Source organism: Camelus bactrianus, chromosome 13 (assembly GCF_048773025.1).
Source record: "Camelus bactrianus isolate YW-2024 breed Bactrian camel chromosome 13, ASM4877302v1, whole genome shotgun sequence".
In the NCBI taxonomy this organism is placed as follows: Eukaryota; Metazoa; Chordata; class Mammalia; order Artiodactyla; family Camelidae; genus Camelus; species Camelus bactrianus.
Window position 1 is genome coordinate 41,394,294 of NC_133551.1, and position 20,311 is coordinate 41,414,604.

Genomic DNA, 20,311 nt, shown 5'->3' on the forward strand with positions numbered 1-20,311 from the left:
CCTCTCACTCATTTTGTAAATTTTCACTTCCCTGAGTCTACATAGTCCACACTCACTCACCTCCCTATTCCTTCATTCTCCCTTTATAAAACTGAATCACTGTGCTGTACACAAAAAATAAATACAGCATTGCAAATCAACTATACTTCAATTTTTTAAAAAAGTCACCTCTGTAACAAACAGAACTTGATTCGGTTCACGCCAGACATTTCCCTTTTGCAATAGTATATTACCGATTAAAATCTGTTCTCACTATTTTGATTAGTGTCCGGCTTTCTATATCTTTGACAGCAGTCACTTTACTATGCGCGCTCTGCAGATTAAAACACTGGGGCTTAGAGAGGTTGGCAGTCTTGCCCAAAATCACACGGCGTAGCTGGGCTTTCTACTACTCAGGTCTTCCGTTCTCCAAAATGTGCTGAGAGCGGTGTCCGGCCCTCGGCCCATAGGAGGAGCAGTTTGCGAACGCCTGGGGCCGAGCTGACAGTTTCAGGGGCAGAGGAGGTAGCCGAGAGGCCGAGCGGCACCTTCCCAGACTGCGCCCCGATGCTGCGCGCCCTGACCTGCGCCCTGCGCCTTCTGCGCTCCTGGAGGCCCCTGGGGGCCCGCGGCTGTGCCTCGGAGCCGGCGGCCGCGGGCCGCGAGATCCAAGTGTGCCCTCTGGAGGGTCCAGAACAAGGTAAGCGCGCTGTCCTGCGGAGCGCCCGGGAGGCGGCTGGGAAGAGAGCTTGGGCGGGCCGAGGGCAAGCCGGGAGCCTGGCGCTCACTGCTGCCGGGCCCGACCCACGGCCAGCGTGCCCACTGCACGCGGGAAAACTGAAACCTGAAGGGGAAGGCGGGTAGCCCAGTGCGTTTGAGGATTTGACCCCAAAGCGCCTGCATCCCGGTCTAGGCTCCACAAGTCTCCCTAAGGCCGGAGGTAAGTGGCCACGTTACTGACCGCCCCGACCCTAGTTGTGGTGAGACTCAGTATCAGTCCCCACAGTGTCCTATCTGGTAGCCTGGGGCTGTGAGGAAAGAGATGGGATTCGCTCAGGGCTAGGACTAGGCACCGACACTCTCTCCTGCCCCTCCCCCTCCCCCGCCCCATACACAGAAAAGCGTTCAAAGGCCTTATTTCTCTCCTGGGCCAAAGGTCCTGGCAAGTCTCCTGGGGGAGGGAGGCTGCGGAGCCAATCTAGCTTGGCTCACTGTGCAGGGCCACAGTGTAGGGTGGAGGGTAGGTGTGGGAAGAGGGGCAATGGGAGAGAGGGGAGGGCAGAGGAGGGGCGGCGACAGGAGGGCGAGTCTCTGCGCGCTGGCCCTGCAGCTGCTGGCGGGCTTTTGAGCCCTGTAGACTCAAGGGAAAGTTCGCGCGGGTCACTGACAGAACCTCGATTGGTTGAGCTTTGTGTTGGGTTTTGTTTGGTTGGTTTTTTGTTTGGTTTAGTTTGGGGGTTTGGGGGTTTGTTTTTGTTTTTTACTTTAAGTGCATTCAGTGGCGTTACTCTCCGCAGTCCCCTGGGCGTTACCATCAGAGCAAAGCCCTTCTCTTGTCTTTCTCCCAATTCCAAGCCCTCTTCCCCTCCGTGCATTTGATATAGCATTGTTTATATCCGAGCTTTAATTTACACAGGAGGCATTGTACTAGACATCTCCTATTTCTTCTTTTTTCTTTACTTGATACTGAGTTTTGAAGAGCTGCTTCGCATATAAATGTAGTTCCTTGCTCCTTGTTGTTGCATATTACTCCCTTGGGTGTACCCCCCCCCCACTTTTGATGGACATATAGGGGCTACCAGCGTCCCACTGCATCACTTGGTGAGAATTCTTTGGGCATGTGGGGTTGCTGGTGTTAGAGAATACCCCTTACTCTCATGTTGAGCTGCCAAACTGACAACGGCGCTTGCCTTCAAGTAGTTAAAATTACTCACCTCACCTTACAGATTAAGAAACAGAGGCACAGGGAGGTTAAGCAATTTGAACCAGGTCTGGTTTCAAAACCTGTGTTCTCAACTATTAGGTCATCAGTAACCCTTCTGGTGACCCAGTGACTCAAAACACAGACTTGTACACTAGTTAAAAATTATCACAGGTGCTAGACCTTAGGACTCACTTGTAAATAGGGAAACTTTTTATCCAGAAATAAGAAACATCAGGAGATTAAGCCTCTGCCCCTACCAGAGGGCATATAGAAGGTAAAGAAAGTCATTGCGGGAACCAAGAAGAAGGAGCAGGGGAGGCACAAGGAGGCTCACACACGGGAGAACCACCCCACCACCCCCATTAGAAGCCACAGATTCTGCCTTCTACTTGGGCTGATGGCACCAGACCATTGTCACATTTTACCTGCTGTCCTGGATAATAGGACTGGTTTGTTAATCACACTTCCGTCCTCTTTATGGCTCTACTCCAGCTCCTTAGCTGGACGTTCAAAGTTGACCACCACAAAGTTCACTGCCCTTTCCATCTTAGCTCTTCTAACCCATGTGTGCATTTGAAGCTGTCCCACCTCTGTGTTTGGTTGTAACTATGCCCCTGACTTGGGTCCTCTCCTTTCCTCTCTACCTATGTAGCTCCTTCTGGAATTACCACCCCCGCCCCCCCACCATCCCTTTACTTTCCTTGTGTGTGAGCTTGTCTCCCTCATTGGTTATTAGCTCTTTGACAGTGAGGATTGCTAGCTGGGTCCAACTGCTAACTTTAGCAAATTCTCTTCTTTCTTGGGCCTCAGTAAGGGGTTGTTAAACCAACTGGTCTTTATACTAGCTTCCAGTGGTTTCTGTTGGCTCCCACCCACATCATCTTGTGATCCAGGCCACCCAGACAGATGTGATCCTAGGTCAGCTGCTAAGGAAATCAAATCATCAGCATGGTGAGGCTGGTAAGAGTGGAGAGGGTGCAGTGCAGACCCATCTTCACTGCTAGGGTCCAGCCAAAGACCCCCTGTCTGGCTCCTCAGGGCTCCCAGCTTAGAGTTCATACTTCATATTGGGTCCTAGACTTTCCCCAGCTTCTGCGCATTTTCCCTGCTCACAGTACCCGCAAACTCTGGTTAAGCACTGATGGGTATTATCTCTTTAAATCCTCATTACAGCCTTTTTAGTATTTCTATTTACAGATCAGAAAAGTGAAGGTCAGAGGGTAAAGTAACTGGCCCACATCCCTGGAGCTGGTATATGCCTGCGCTGTGACTTGAGCCAAGCAGCATATTTGCATTCTGAAAGAGGGAGATAAAGATGAAATATGGGAGAGTCAGCCAGAGAAAAAGGAAAGACAGAATAGGAAAGCGAAGAGGAGAGAGGAAAGTTTCTGTCAATCCCAGGACATCATGGCTGTATTAGTTTTCTATTGCCACATAACATAATACCACAAATTTTGTTGCTTAAAATAGCACACGCTTATTATCTCATGGTTTCTGTAAGTCAGAAGTGCAGGCACAACTTAGTGGGGTTCTCTGCTTCAGGGTTTTAGCAGGCTGTAAGCCAGGACTTGGCCAGGGCTATGGTCTCATCAGGCTTGGCTGGGGAGAGAGCTGCTTCCAAGCTCCTCACGTTGTGACAGAATTCACCTCCTGTGGCTGCTGGACTAAAGTCTTGTTTTCTTGCTGTTGGCCGGGGGCCACTCTTAACTCCTAGAGCCTGTCCACAGTTCCTTGCCACATGACCTCCATAGGTCCACCAGTTTCTCTAGTGTACGCTAGCAACACAGAGTCTTCTATACATCACAGCCTAATCAGAGAAGTAATATCTTATCACCTTTGCCAAGTAATTGGACCTAATCTTAGAATTGACATTTTATGACCTCAGGTGTATTCTCTTGGTTAGTAGCAATTCACAGGTCCTGCTCACATTCAAGGGAAGGTGACTGTTCAGAATGTGAACAGATACGGGGGCCACACTAAGGTCCGTCCACCACAATAACCTTGGACTTAGACTGTTTTCCTCAACCCCTCTGATATGGTTTCTCTGTATCCAGCACAGTTTCATTTCCCCAAAGTTGCAGCATTTTCTCGTCTGGAGAAGAGCTGGAGAGGACTTTTGGGGACATCTGAGTTCCTCGGTGGAAACTGCAGGGCTCAGAGAGCTCTTTGAAGGTTTCTGGGGAGGCTAAGGAAGCCCAGATTGCCTGAATGTTACAGTTCTCTGTCCTGGACTGCAGTTCTCTAACTGTGGCTGGAAACTCTGTCCCTTAAGAGCCCTGAAACTTTCATTGGCCCTTCTTGGTGTCTCAGATCAATTCACTGAAATGGCCATCATCAGAAATCCTGCTTGTTCCACCGACACAGCTGAGTACCCTGCGAAAAAATAATAAAATTGGTAAGCACTCCTCTAGTCCATCCTGATACTTTACAAGAGGGGAAATGGCCAAGAAGGCATAAAAGTATTTGAGCCCCTGCTCAGAGCTGGTCTCTCTTCACCGTACCTGGCCCACATTTGTGGGGAGTGAGTTAAGGCCAGAGTGGGGTGCAACGGCCAGGTTGTAGAGGGTCTTTTGAGTGGAATTAAGGAAATGGGCTTAGTTTTAATGAAGAGGGAATGGGAAGGATGTGGTCAGATTTGAGTTAGAAAGATGACTCTGATCCAAATGAGGGAATGACTGTGGAGGGGCCAGGGGAGGTAAGACTCAGAGCAGAGGGCCAGTAACCGAGGAAGGAGCCCACACAGGTTAGTGGCTGCAAGGAGGGATGTGAGCTGAGAGGTCTATTGAATTGACAGGTCTCGGAGACTGAGTAGACTTCAAGGGCGAGGAACAGGGAGGCAACAGGTCTGCTATGTCATTCACTCACCAAGGGAGCAGGAGGAGGGTCGATCATTTTTGGACTTGTTGGTTGAGGTGTCAAGTGGAGTTGGGTGTTCAGGCTTGCAGCTCAGAGGAGAGCTGGCCAGGTGTGCAGCACAGCCCTGGTGTACGGGAGGCAAGCCCACGGGAGGCGTGGAAGAAGGAGAAGGGGCGGACGAGCAAGCGCCGGCCCTCCTCACTCTCCTGCCTCACCTCAGTCTTCTCTCCCTTTGCTCTGAACCCCTCCATTCTGGAAGCTACTGAAAGGTGGCAGAATATGTCCCCCCTCCCAACAATATGCCACATTGGTATAAGGAATTTTTTGAGCTCAAGGCACTTGAAAAAACAGCAGATGCAAGAAGGGCCTCCTAATCGCTCCATTTCTGCCTGAAAACAGGAGATAAAAACTCCTGTGTGAAAGATGCTCTCCCTGAACCTGAAGAAAAGAAACATTCTTTGACAGAGAGTCAAAGCCAAGAGAATTCTGTACAACAGACAACTGTGGACAAACATCTCTTGTTAAAATAGTTCTTACCTTCCATTAGCGCCCCCCTCCCCCCACCATAGTTTACTTTTCCACAATTACTGCTCTTTGTTCAGCCTACTATAAAAGCATGTAGGTTCCACCATTTCTAGAGGTCTTCATTTCCTTATAAGGGCTCTTATGTCATTTAAAACTTACATAAGTGTGTGTGCTTTTCTCCAGTTAATCTGTTTTATCTTGGTTTAGTTCTCAGGCCCAGCTCAAACCCTGCAGTACCCTGCTCTATGACCCTCAGGGCCCTCATCCCTGCCACTCTCCCTGTCTGGATGGGCTTCTCCTCCCTAAAAACACACACACACACACTTTTGCCTTGCTGACTCCTGTTCACTCCTCAGCTCTCAGCTTAATGGTCACTTCCTCCTCCAGAAGTCACTGCTGACCTTCCACACTAGGGGTCCCCTCTGTCCACTCTCTATGTCCCACTTCCTTGTCCTGTTTTTCCCTATGTTCTCATCACAAATAGTAATTATTTGTTGAATGTCTGTCTCCCGTTTCAGACTGTAGGATTTAAGAGGACAGGGACTGGGTCTGTCCTGGTCTCTGAAATCAGTGTCTAGTACAAAGGCCAGCGTGTGTTAAATACATAATTGTGCAAACAACTGAATAAAGGGCTCCTGGACTGACCTTTTAGGAACTTCAACATTAAAAAAATTGGGTAGTCCCTTACCTATAGAATTTTTTTCCCACCAGGCCTCACTCTTCAAATAACAACACTTGCTATCCTCACTTTGCTCACATGCTTCCATCTGTGAGCTGCCATCTGTAATCCATTAGTACTTTATACACTCACCTTACTCATGACCTCATATTATAATGTACTTGTAAGTGAGTGGAAGGCAAGAAAGTGACTGAGTACAAGAAACCCTTTCAAGAAGCTTGGCTGTTGTTGGTGAAAGAACATCACACACTAGGGCAGAGATTAGTCTCTTGCCAAAGAGGACAGAATGTTAGCATGTTCAAGCCTCTGGATTAGTAACTAAATTCCTGTGACATAGGAGCCTGCTGACTTGCACCATGAGTGTGCAATCAGTAAATTTCATGCTGCAGGAAACCCTACAGGTCAAATGCCCCACATTCCTTAATAAATAACTTTTGAGGGAAAGACAGGGCTAAAGGCAGAACCTGAGGACTTTAACACATTTTTAAGATATAATTTAAAAGAAAATTTTGATTTGTCTTAAAAAAATTTTTTTTTAAATTAGCAAGTCTGAACTGTAATGTCTAGAAATTCACATTTGAGTGATAAAATTGTAAAGTAATGCATTGAAATGATCACTGTAAGTCAGGAGAGTTGTTACTTTTCGGGGGAGGGCAGAGCAACGATTGTATCAGAGCACATGAAGGGGTTTCTGGGTGGTGGTCTTATAACTCATTCAACTTGAGAGGAAGAAATCTGACTATGGAGAAAACAATAATGTGGAGAGTTACATGAAATTGAAGGAGTATGTGTGCATGTGCATGTGCGTGTCACAATGGCAGAAACAGGCCAGAACCACTGTGGCAGTCTTTCTTGTCTGTCTCCCCATTGTTGCTCCAAGGGTCACAAGTCCTTCCACTTCTGTGATGCAGAAAGGGCAAGGGCTGTTCTCCCCATTTTATGGTCAGGAAAACTGAGGCCTGGGTGTGTGTGACTTGCCCCAAGTTACACTGCTCATCAAGGGTAGAGGCTGCCCAGATCCCAGGCCCCAGCCCAGGAGTGAGCAGGCCAGCTGGCTCACCCAAGGCTGCCCTGTCCCCTGCAGGGATTACTGAGATTCTGATGAACAGACCGAGAGCCCGCAATGCCCTGGGGCACGTCTTTGTCAGCGAGGTGAGGAAGGGCGGGCCCCAGGGTGGGCTGGGGCTGGGCTGGGAGGATTCTGACGAGGTCTCCTCTGCAGCTGCTGGAAGCTCTGGCCCAGCTGCGGGAGGACCGGCAAGTGCGTGTCCTGATCTTCAGAAGCGGAGTGAAGGGTGTGTTCTGTGCAGGTGGGTTCCCTCCCTGACCCTCACTGCCACCCCAGGGCTCCGCTGAGCTCCCACCAGAATGCAGGGCATGGTGGGGGTGGGGAGGGGCTGGTGCTTAGGTCACCTCTAGCAGAGGACTCATTATTCCCATTTTATAGATGTGCACTCAGAGAGTCAGAGGTAAAAATTCCTTCCCTAGGGTTATACAGCTAGTAAGATTTCAGTTTGAACTTGGCCTCTCTGCCCCCCAAATGTTTGTTCTTTGAGCTACACCACACTCTGTTCTGACCCTTCATTGAGGAAATGAGGAAACTGAGTCCAAAGACATTTACAAGGTCTGTGCCCAAGATGGGACTCTCTGCCCATTTGCCCACCTACAAGATCTCAGTCCATGTCAGCAAAGCTCTTCAAAGTTCCTGCTCCATTTGGTCCTCACAACAGGGCAAGCACCATGAACTTTGTTTCAAAGAAAAGAAATGACTCTGGGGTGACTGGGGAGGTGGCCCTGGGGAGGCAGGAAGAGGCTGTGGAGGGATTAAGATGGGAGGACCATGATTCTTAGGTTTTAGGGAGGCGTGGCTCCATCCCTAGGTCTCAGCTGTGGGGACCAGCTTGGGGTCTGCTGTGGCAGAATAAGTATGCACACCAGTCTGCCTGACCCCCTGCCCTGGCAGAGGCCCTCATCCTACCCTGGCCTCTCCCTTTGGCTCCATCTCTGTCTGACCTCTTCTATCATGGTCGCTTCATGCCCACTGTTAACCCCTCTTCACTATCCTAACTAAGGGCGGGGAAGTAGAGGGTGCAGGTCTGGATCTGCCCCACTTGCTCTGGAATCCTAGGCTTATCCCTGTCCCTCTCTGGGCCTCAGTTTCCCCATCTGACACTGAGGGGTTGGAACAAATCAAAGACTTCTGAGGATCTTCCCAGCTGCCTTTCATATAGTCTAGGACTTGCAGAGACTATATCCACCCCTCTATCCGGCCTCAGGCCCCTGCCATCTGGCCTTTTATGACCCCTTCACTGTCACTACTCTCACCAGGGTGCATGCCCACCTCCGTGCCTCCATGTCCTGAACTCACTTCTCAGTGCTCGTCTCACTTGACCTCTCAGCCTCCTTGGACCCCACCGACCCCTTCTTGTAAAAAATAATCAATTATACCATGACATATGTCAATTATTTCTCGAACTGGAAAAAAATAAACAACAAATTTTTATTTTATATATTTTTTAATTGTGGTAAATATATACATTACAAAATTTACATTTTAACCAGTTTGAAGTGTAAAATTCAGTGGCATTAAGTACACTTAACAAGGTTTTGTTTTTTGGAGATACGTATATATTTTTATTGAAATATAGTCAGTTTTGTGGGCTTTGTCCAGCAAAGACCCACCACGGAAGAATGAATTACTCGAGACTTTATCAAGTCAAGAGAGTGAGAGGGAGCCGGAGACCAACTCCCTCAGACCCTCCGAAACGCTCGTATTTATTGAGAATAGTCAAACAAAGGATGAAGGTAAAACACGTCATAGGAATGTGCAAGGGGCATGGTGTACATGCAGGTATGCAGGTCAGCAGTTTCGTGAAAAACAGAAACATTAGTCAATCTATACATTTAGGGAAAAGTTTACAATGTTTAGGGAGTATACAATCGATAATGAAAACCAGGCACAAGGACTCCACAAAGTTCAAAATCTAACTAGATTAGCGAAGAATGTCCTGCTGTTTTCAGCAAGGGCTAAAGGTAATGGTTTTCCAAGAAGCAGAAGCAGCCCTGCAGCTACCAACCTACATCTAAGATAAGCAAGGCAAAGAGCAGCAGTTTTCTGCATTGCAGCCCTACTTATATGAGTGTGCTCCCACAAGTTTACAATGTTGTGTCAATTTCTGGTGTACAGCATAATGCTTCAGTCATACATCAACATACATATATTGTTTTCATATTCTTTTCACCAAAAGTAACAACATATTGAATATAGTTTCCTGTGCTATACAGTATGAATTTGTTGTTTATTTTACCTATACTAAATCTGCAAATCTCAAATTCCCAATTTATCCCTTCCCACCCCTCCCCCCCAACCATAAGTTTGTTTTCTATGTCTGAGTCTTGTGAATAAGTTCATTTGTCTTTTTTTAGATTCCACATATGACTGATATATATTTTTCTCTTTCTGGCTTACTTCACTTAGAATGACGATCTCTAGGTCCATCCATGTTGCTGCAAATGGCATTATTTTTTTTTTACGGCTGAGAAGTATTCCGTTGTATAAATATACCACAACTTCTTTATCCAGTCATGTCAGTGGACATTTAGGTTGTTTCCATGTCTTGGCTATTGTATATAGTGCTGCTATGAACATTAGGGTGCATGTATCTTTTTGAATTAGCATTCCCTCTGGATATATAACCAGGAGTGGGATGCTGGATCATATGGTAAGTCTATTTTTAGTCTTTTGAGTAATCTCCATACTGTTTTCCATAAGGGCTACACCAAACTACATTTCCACCCACCAGTGTAGGAGGGTTCCCTTTTCTCCACAGCCTCTCCAGCATTTGTTTGTGGACTTTTGAATGACAGCCATTCTGACTGGTGTGAGGCGATACCTCATTGTAGTTTTGATTTGCATTTCTCTGATAATTAATGATATTAAGCATTTTTTCATGTGACTATTGGCCATTTGTATGTCTTCATTGGCAAACTGCTTGTTTAAGTCTTCTGCCCATTTTTGGATTGGGTTTCTTTTTTTTTTTATTAAGTTGTATGAGCTGTCTTTATATTCTGGAAATAAAGCCCTTGTCAGTCTCATCTTTCGCACATATTTTCTCCCATTCCGTAGGTTGTGTTTTGTTTTGCTTATGGTTTCTTTTGCTGTGCAAAAGCTTGTAAGTTTAATTAAGTCCCATTTGTTTGTTTTTGCTTTTATTTCTATTGCCTGGGTAGACTGCCCTAGGAGAACATTGCTGAGATTTATGTCAGATAATGTTTTGCCTATGTTTTCTTCTAAGAGGTTTATAGTGTCTTGTCTTATGTTTAAGTCTTTAAGCAATTTTTAGTTTATTTTTGTGTATGGTGTATTTCAATGATTTACATGCAGCTATTCAGTTTTCCCAACATCATCTGCTGAAGAGACTGTCTTTACTCCATTGTATGTTCTTGCCTCCTTTGTCAGATTAATTGACCAAAAGTTTTTGGGTTTTACAATGTTATTCAACAATTACCACTGTCCATTTCCAGAAAATTTTTATCATTCCAAACAAACTCTATACCTGTTAAGCAATTCCTCCCCATTCCCCCAACCCCTGGTAACCTCTATTCTACTTTCTTTCTTTATTAATTTACATATTCTAGGTACTTCATTCAAGTGGAGTCATACATTTGTCCTTTTGTGTCTGGTTTACTTCACTTAGCATAATGTCCTTCATGTTCATCCATGTTGTAACATACAGCAGAATTTCCTTCGTTTTTAAAAATGAATAATATTCCATTGTATGTGTAGCCCACATTTTGTTTATTCATCCATCTGTTGATGGACCTGGGTTGTTTCCACCTTTGGGCTATTGTGAATGATTCTGCTGTGAACATTAGTGTGCAAGTATCTGTTTGAGTCCTTGCTTTCAGTTCTTTGGGGTATACACTTAGGAGTAGAATTGCTGGACCATATAATAATCCTAAATTTAACTTTTTGAGGAACAATCAGTGTTTCTCACAGCAGCTGCTTCATTTTACATTCCCACTAGCAATGCACTGGGGTTCTCCGTATCCATGCCAACACTTGTTTTTTGTATTTGTTGTTTATTAATAGCCATCCTAATGGGTGTGAAGGGGTATCTCACTGTGGTTTTTATTTGCATTTCTCCAGTGACTAATGATGTTGGGCTCTTTTCATGTGCTTACTGGCTTACCTGCTTTGGAGAAATGTCTATTCGAGTCCTTTGTCCTTTGTAGGTTTTGTTTGTTGGTTTGTTTTAGTTGTAGGAGATCTTTATATATCATAGATATCAATCTTTTACTAGATATGTGATTTGCCAATATTTTCTTCCATTTCATGGGTTGTCTTTTCACTCTCTTGATTAGTGTCCTTTGATGCTTGGAAGTTTTTAATTTTGATTAAGTCCAGTTTATCTTTTTGTTGTTGTTGTCTCACCTCTTTTTTGACTGCCCCCATCCTTTCCCTCCCTGGCTTCCTTGACCATGTTTTCCTTGTGTTTCTCCTTCTCTGACTGCTTCTCTTCCAGTTTCCTTTGCTGGATCCTTTGACAGCCTGGGATTCAGTAACAGGTCATTTCCCAAGTGCTGTCACCAACCCCTCACCATCTGCAGGTGCAGACCTGAAGGAGCGGGAGCAGATGAGTAACGCGGAGGTGGGGGTCTTTGTCCAGCGGCTCCGAGGCCTGATGAATGAGATTGGTGAGGGTCCTGGAATGGGGGGGGAGGGCATTCAGGGGGTCCTGCTGATCCCAGCCCTACCCCACCCACCATCTTCTACTCTGATGAGAAAATAGTTTCTGTTGTGAGCTCTGTGAAGAGACAGATGACCTTAGAGGGGCGGAGGGGAGCAAGGATGACAGGGAATTCTATGAAGAGGGTGCCAAGAGGGTTCAGAGGGCATTCCTTCTGGAGGGAACCCTGGCCCCTCAGCCTGTGCCCTGCTAGTTCCCACTCTTAACCCCTGTGCCCTCCAGGTGTAAGTCTGGCTATTCTAAAGGAGTCAAGTTTCACCAAGCATGCTTTTAGGCTTTGGCAATTGCTGTTTCTTTTGCCTGGAATACCTCTCCTTGGCCATCTTAGCTTTTTATTCATTTTATAAGACCACCAGTACCTCCTCCTCCACGAAGCTGTCCCTGACCCATCCTCCAAGCTTCTTTTGTCAGAGCACTGATCGCCCTGGGTCAGTGGAGTGATAGGTCTGCCTCCCCATGTGTGATTCAATTCTGTGTTCCCAGCACCCAGCACAGGGCTTGGCACACAGAATGAGAAGGGAGAGCAAAAAGGCTGATCTCAGGGAGGCGAGAAGGAGAGTGGGCCTGAGTAGGGATCATCCAGCCCATCTCCCCACTGCCGCTCCTCAGCTGATCCCACTTCTAAGGTAACCTGGCTGAGGTACCAAGTAAGGTCCCCAAACCTGGGACCAGTGAGGCCCTCTGTCCTAACCAGCTAGCCCCTCCCATCCCGAGTCCCTGTCCTGGTCCTGCCAGGGCCTCACAGGCTGAGCCCTTCTTCACCCCCACAGCGGCTTTCCCTGCGCCCACCATCGCAGCAATGGATGGATTTGCCTTAGGTGGAGGCCTGGAACTTGCCCTGGCCTGTGATCTCCGAGTGGCAGGTATGGGGCAGAGGGAGAGGTGGGGTAAGGTGGGGAGGGAAGAGTGAGTGAAACAGGCTACTTCTGGGGTTCTCTTGGCTTTCCACCTACTGACCAAGTTCCCATTCCAAAGCCCAGAGAGTAATCCCAACCCACATCTTAACTCATCTACAGAACCAAGTTGGAGATGCAGGCTGACCCAGAAGTCAGTGGGGTTCAGGTCTGCTTACTTTGGGCTCCCAAACAAGGAGCTCTGCCTGGTCATGTGGGCAGACCAGGCTCTAGGGCTGTGAAAGAGCTGAGTCATAGCCCTGCCTTCTATAAACCTTGGCTCCAGTTCAGGTAGAAGCTAGTTCCCCTCCTGGCCCAGCCCCTGACTACAGCGGTACCCATCACTTCCCAGGGCCAGCTGCCCTCTACTCAGGAAAGCTCCTGCCAAGGCCAGAGGAGCTGCTGACATGACAGCAAAAAGAGCAGAGAGGAAAGGCTGAGGGCAAAGATAAATTATTTAACCTTTTAAGTCTGTTTATCAGTCATGTTTTGAACAAAGGTGAGCCATGGAGATAATCTGTCACCAGCCCAGTTAATCAGAAACATCCCTGGGCAGGAGCATTGCCCTCTGGTTCACTGGCACTGCCAAGGTTTGTGTTACTTGTTGAGAGAAATCGAGCTTTGAAGAGTCAAGGGAGATGATGATGATCAATTTTTAACCTTTATTTTAACCTTAGTGACTTGGTTGAGTGTGTCCTTCTCGGAGGCAATCGGAAAAAGTCTGAGTGCCATCATGGGGCTACCTGCTTCCCTTCACTGCTTGCTCCTGCCACCCAGGAAGAACATTTTTAAAAAATGTTTAACTCCAGGCATAGAGAGAGCTACATGATGCATATCAAAGAGAAGGCATCAAAATACCAGGTCAGGTCATAACCCCTACTCTGCTTCTCACCTGCCCATGTCCTGCAGGGTTTGGTGGATAGGAGAGTGCACAGAAAACCCTTCCCTCCCATGCACAAGGCATGGTCCAGTTGGCCTGTGCTGAGTGAATTCAGAAGAATGTGGACTAGAACACAGGGAAATTTCAGGCCAACAAAAAGCTAGGAGGAATAACTGGTGGAAGCAGGAGTCATTGACACTTGAGGCCAGACCTGTGAGTTAATGGATTCTCTGTCTTGTGCAGAGAATCCATTAACTCACAAATAGGTGCTGGGCACCTTCTAGGAACCCCTTCCTTGTTCCAAAGACCTTACCTCATGTGATCCTTGGCAGCTCTCTGAAGCAGGCAGAAGTAGGGTAATCATCTTTTTCCCACCTCTGAGGCTCAGAAAGGGAAAGAGACTTGCCTGGTGATGTACACCTCCAGTGAGGGAGGCAGAATGAGGGCCTGGGTCTCCTGACTGCCAGGCTAGGTAGGGCTCTTCCAAAGGTAGAGCCTGGAGGAGTCTGGCTGTGGCACACCGTGAGGGAAGCGGTTGGCTGGAAGGGTAAGCAGAGCCCACAGAGGGGTGTCTCTTCTCTTTGGGGATTGGCACTGGAAGACAGGGTGGGGGCTTCATTCTGTTCTGTTTAAGCAGCTTCCTCGGCTGTCATGGGGCTGATTGAGACCACCCGAGGGCTCCTCCCAGGAGCAGGTAACCTCAACCCACCACACCCATCTTTCTCCTCTTATCTGTTCAATTCCACTCTATCCAGCAAATTCCCTGCTTTTTTTTGCCGTGTTCCGGCTCTGCCCTGCCATTCTAACTCAGTCTGCTCCTCTGGGAGGTCTTGGCTGAATCCCAGGCTAGGCCTTCTCTGGGTTCCCACTTCCCATGCAGTTTCACCACCCCTACTCCATCCTGGCAGGAGGGACTCAGAGGCTGCCTCGATGCCTGGGGGTGGCCCTGGCGAAGGAGCTCATCTTCACAGGCCGAAGACTGAGCGGGATGCAGGCCCAGGCCCTGGGGCTGGTGAACCACGCCGTGGCCCAGAATGAGGAGGGCAACGCTGCCTACCACCGGGCGCGAGCACTGGCCCAGGAGATCCTGCCCCAGGTGTGGCAGCAGCACAGCACAGGAGGGCCTGTGCCATGGGGGACTCACACGTGGGGAGGCCAGGGTGTCTCTGGGGCTGCACAAGATCCATTTATCCAGACTTATTAACCCTCTTTGGAGTTTTTGCATGCATTCAGCCATCCAGTAAATAAATCAAATTTTAAGTTAAAATGAAAATTGAATAGTTCTGAGGGACTGGAATCAAATGGGCTTGAAAATCCTCAGAAGAGCACCATAAACCAACTTCTTGACATGATGTAAATGCTCTCTACCTGTGCCATCCACTAAGGCAGCCACTAACTACATGTGGTTATTTAAGTTAAAGATTTAGTTTCTCAATTACACTTCCTACATTTCACATGCTAATAGCCACATGTGGCTACTGGCGACTGCACTGGACAGTACTGCATTTAAAAGTCCCCCAAACTGAAAAAGCAAGATTCTAAAGCAGACAAAGAACTACCAGCCCATCTCTCTGACCATACCACATGGCAGAAAAATTTTTGAAATACTTGATGTAGGACATGTGTTAAGACCCATTACTTTTTTAAAATCCTCAAATAGCCTAAAAGCATAGGCTCCCAAAAGGTTTAGAGACCAGGGAGTGGGTTTAGGTCCTGCCTAAGTGTAATTTCCAAGTACATGAGAGGTTCCACTGGCTTCTCACTGCTCTAAGGGAGGTCTGAAGTTTCCACAACGATATGGAAGGAACTGAAACAGAACTAGGTTTTACTAATTTATAATAATGACTTGGCCCATGTGGAGCACCTCCCACCCATCAGACAGAATTCTAGGTATTTTAATAGTGTCTCAATTATTAGAACAATCCAGTTGAGTTGATTATTCCCACTGTATTTGTGATATAACAGACCCAAAAAGGCTGAGTGACTGCTCAAGATCAAAGAAAGTGACTGTATCACCAGAAAGTCGGTAACTAGTATTTTGGCATTTATTTTGCATAATGCAGACTACAGTATAAAAATGTGTTTTATTCTAAGGAGTGCAGAACATGTACAAATTTTTAAAAAACAAACTAATGAATTTCAAATTAAAAAATTACAAAGATGTTACAAAGTTAAAATATAAGCCTATAAAATGTTAACTATACATCATTTTAATATTAACAGATAAAAGTATTTGAATTAATCATGAAAAAAACTTAAAGAAGTATTTTATTTTGGAAAAAAATTGTGTCCCTTAAATAATCCTGTCTTTTTTTGTAACTCTGAGGTCTTCTTTGAGGGCAGGGACTATAACTTTAAAAAACTGATAGTGAGTTTGGTTTAAAAGAAAGCATTTGTTTTGTCTTCATTTCTTCTTTTTTAGTTTCATCACATATAAATGGAGAGTCTGATTCTGTCATCTGGACAATTTTAATGCTGTCAGGTTTCTGTTATACTTGGTCAGAAAGTCTCTGAACTAATATAAAACTGAGTGACTCAGGGTAGTGGTTGATTATACTTCCACAGAGGGGGCTTATCTAGCAAGACTCACAGACCAAAGGGCTTGACTTTTTGCATAAACTAAATAACTGGGTCTTTGAGCTTGATCTCAAGATGATTCAGGCTCCAGATTTTTTAATATGCTGAAATAATGGTATTCTATTTCAAAGCAGCTTTGTATACCAAAACACCATCATACCAAAAACTATTATTACAATCACTAATCCAAATGCTGGGTCATTCTGATGCAACCTGAAAAACAAATCTGCAACTTCCAGCTAAGTTACTAGGTGCCAAGGATGTGAGGGTTCCTGGATGGAGTGAGTGCCAGGGATGGTGTGGTAGAGGCTGCCCTCTAGTGGACAAGCCACCAAGACTAGGGAGTCAAATGGTTTGAGATTAGAGCTCAGAAGACTGTCAATAAATACAAGGTCCACAACTTAACACTGAGATTTTCCGCCTAAATAGTAAATATACATTATTCTTTGAATATGGATTTGGCTGTGTTTTCCACTTGCACATCAAAGGAATGGAACATTCTGTGGCCAAAATGTGGGTCACTCTTCTCATTTCCAAACAACATGAAATTATCGGTATTTCTAATAATCCATACACACACACACACACACTCACAGTGGACTCTTGAACAACACAGGTTTGAACTGTGTGAGTTCACTTACACATGGATTTTTTTCCACTAAATACATACTACAGTACTACATGATCCGAGGTCAGCTGAATTCACAGATGCACAATCATGTATAGAGAGGGCCGGCTGTAAAGTTATATGCAGATTTTCTACTGCGTGGATGGTTGGTGCCCCTAACCCCCCAGGTTGTTCAAGGGTCAACTACATATCTATATCTATATGTCTGTGTTTGTGTGTATATAAGGAAATTCTTCTATCATAAGTATCATGAATGTATTTTCTCAGTTGTTGACTTTTATCTTTTATTTGTGGTATTTTTCCCAGTCTGAAGTTCTTCATTTTTATGTAGCTAGCTCTTTCATTTTATGGCTTCTATGCTAACAGACTTTAAAAATCATTCTTTTTCTGACAGTCTTTCTTACAAACAGCCACTCTGATGCTCTTCCTTCCCAGTGGCCCTGCAAAATGCCCCCTGGGGATTTCAACCCAAGCCTGTCAGACTCCAAAGCCCAAGTTCCTAATCTTGACCCGTCTTCACGCTCCTGGGGTAAAACTTGCTTGTAGCAGAGGCCTGAATTTGCTGAAATGAGGGGTAGAGGAAGGGGGCAGCAGAGGGAAAGGTGACTGGGAATCAGATCCAAGCCTTACCACTGACTCACTGGACAAATGTGGTCAAGTGCTTCACCACCCTGAGCCTCAGTTAAACATGGCACCATCCTGGAAGGGTGGGTAGCACCATTAGACCATTAGACAACCCTGGGTGGGAGAGCATTTGGAAAATGGAGTGTTATACATGTTGGATGGATGGATTAAATGACAAGATGCCTAGATGGTCAGGATGGTCAGGATTGGGAAGGTCAAGGATCAGTTAGGCTTCTTTCATTATAGAAAATGAACATCAACTGGGAAGTAGTAGGTACTAACACTAACAAAACATAAGTGTCAGTAAAACAGCTAGAACTCAACCTAAACCTCTTTCCCCACTGTGGAGCTACGTGCCTAACTATGAGCATTGATCCCCTCCTCAACCAAGACTTTTCTTTTCCCTAGGCCCCCATTGCTGTGCGGCTGGGCAAAGTAGCCATTGACCGAGGAATGGAGGTGAGAGGGTTCTGGGTTAACTTGGGTCCACTAAAGTCAGTGGGGTGGCTGGGAGGTGTGCTTTCATGGCACACAGATGGACAGCACAGCTGGAAAGAGCTCAGGAACTGAACTCTTCTAGCAGGCTTCAAGTCTGACCTCTCTTTGTGCCTTACTTTTACCCATCTACAAAATGAGGTTTGGCCAGGTGATATTCCAAATTACATTTTATCCTCATCTCTCTCCCTTGGAGAGGAAACTGAGGTTCAGAAATGGTAAATGACTTATCCAGGGTCACAGAGCAAGTGAGTTTCAAGAACCCAGGTCTGTATGGCTCCCAGTGCACATTCTCGGGTTTGTGTTGGTGGTCAGTAATGTGACCTCATGGACAGGGCACAGGGTGGTTCCTTGGCTGCAGCTAAGCTATCCCCCGACATCAACTAACTCTTCAATTCATTCAGCACACACTGAAACTACACCTTAACTCAGGACACAGAAATGAATCAGGTATGGTCACTGGCCCCAAGGTGGGGAGTGGGGCAGACACAGACATCAAATCACTAACAAAAGGTTAAGGGTGCTAAGCAGACACCCTGGAGAGGTTAGAGATGTGCTGTCCAGTGGTTAGTAGCTATGTTATGATAGTGCTGGGCTAAAGAATGTTTTCTAGAGTTGAGCCTTGGGAGGGATGAGAATTCCAGAAAAGTGGAAAAGTGTGAGTAAAAACACAGGTTATTGATAAGCAACTCAAATGCATGCGAGGAAGGGGTGAGACAACACAGCATGGAGGTTAGGGATGCGGGCTCTGGTGCTGGACTGTCTCGGTTCAAAGACCTGCTTTTCCATCTACTACTGTGCCCTTAGACAAATGGCTTCACCTTTCTGTGCCTCAGCTTTCTCAGATGTACAGTAGGGGTAATAACCCTTGTTGTGAAAAGTAAATGAGTTTTCATAGAATAGTGCTTGTAAGTGGTAGTAATAGCAAGCACCAGGCAGTAGAGGCTGGGAAGTTGACGGGGGCCAAGTCATAAAGGCCCAGGGCCTTAGTCCTAAGGGCACAGAAGGCCTGTAGATTTCACTAATAGGGGTGACAGGAGGCATGGTGAGGAAATAAGGAAGACTGGCTGTGCACGCACAGTGCACACACACCCTCCTCAGCTCTAGAGGCTGTGTGTGCAATCCTCCATTATTCCCCCAGCCCCCATTCATCCCAGCACTGATCTACCACTGTTATGAATGGTGCGCCCTCTCAAGGGAGGGAATTCCTATCATATTCATCTCTGTTCATACAGGCAGGCATACAGTAAGCCTCAGTAATTCTTAGCTAGAAGAATCCATGAAACAGTGGAGTGGTGTAGGGAGCAGGGCAGGTTGGCTCCCAGTGCAGATGGAGGTGGACAAGGTCAGACTGATCCACGTATCACTTCTTTCTCGCAGGTGGACATCGCATCAGGGATGGCCATTGAAGGGATATGCTATGCCCAGGTACGTGGCCACTGCCAGTCCATCCATGCCTGTAAGCAGAGGCTGGGGGCCTTCTGTACTACATGATCAATTTGGTAGGTTCCTTCCAACCCAGAGTTAGACTCCATCCCACTCCCTTCTCACACTTAGCCTGGGGTGAGCCCTGGGGAACACACTGCCTCTCTGGGACTGTTTCCTCAGCCATCTAATGGTGGTACATCCTGCCCCACTTTGGTACCCAGAGAATCACCGAGGTACTTGACAGAAGAATAGTAGCTTCTGTGGTCTCTGTACCAGTGGGTGCTATTAAAACCAGGCTCAAGTGGGATGCCAAGGCATTGGTTATATAGCCTATAGGCTGTGTGCATTTGGTGGTAGGGCAGTAAACCTGGGGCTGACCCGTTTAGCCCCTACTCCTGGGTGACTCAAAAATACTAATCTCCAGGTTAACAAAGTACTGAAAATACTCTGAAATAGGGGGTCCTGGACTTGAAGGACCTAGTGTGAACTAGCTACACACCAGGATTCAAAGCCAGATTTCTTACTGCAAAGCCTAATATTTCGTCTCTACTGAACAGCCTCATTTCAGACTGCTGCAGGAGACTGAGCTCTCTGGAGGCATGCAAGCTGTGTGCAAATAGAGGCTAATATGACAGGCCTCATGCTAGAGAGGCAGCCCGCCTTGCATAGGAGACCAAGGAGCCACCAAGGCCCATACCTTTGCATGGCCCAACACCAGAGTCCAGAGACAGTAGGAAGATTTGGATGATGGCCTTGTCATGGGCTGAACAAGCTTGATCAAGTCTTTATTGGCCTCTAGTCCTGCTCCCCACAAACTAATACTCTGTATGTTGTTTCAGAACATCCCCACCCGGGATCGGCTGGAAGGCATGGCAGCTTTCAGGGAGAAGCGACCCCCCAGATTTGTTGGCGAGTGACTTCTGTTTAACGTTAAGCACGGGAAATGCGCACCTTACAGGGCAGGATTCTGAAAGAAAATCTGCAGTGCAGCAGCCCTCATCATTTCACCTCTCTGGGCTTAAGTCTCCTCACAAGGATGATGGATATAAAATGAGTGGCATAGTACCTGGTAC

At 46.6% G+C, this 20,311-nt stretch overlaps 1 protein-coding gene across 5 annotated transcripts; it reads left to right on the forward strand.

The window, feature by feature from the left end:
* Positions 1 to 408: 408 nt before the first annotated feature.
* On the forward strand, positions 409 to 20,311 carry ECHDC2 (enoyl-CoA hydratase domain containing 2). 5 transcript variants are annotated; one of them, XM_074376476.1, is made up of 10 exons: positions 409 to 679; positions 7,048 to 7,115; positions 7,186 to 7,273; positions 11,574 to 11,660; positions 12,484 to 12,576; positions 14,121 to 14,180; positions 14,395 to 14,582; positions 17,724 to 17,774; positions 19,191 to 19,238; positions 20,078 to 20,311. In XM_074376476.1, exons 1-10 carry the CDS (start codon positions 547 to 549, stop codon positions 20,153 to 20,155), a joined length of 894 nt encoding a protein of 297 aa, XP_074232577.1. In that variant the 5' UTR covers positions 409 to 546; the 3' UTR covers positions 20,156 to 20,311. The 5 variants fall into 5 exon arrangements, with proteins under 5 accessions (XP_074232577.1, XP_074232576.1, XP_074232575.1 ...); XM_074376473.1 differs by having other exon boundaries at positions 432 to 679; positions 14,124 to 14,180; XM_045514295.2 differs by lacking the exon at positions 409 to 679 and adding an exon at positions 4,236 to 4,298.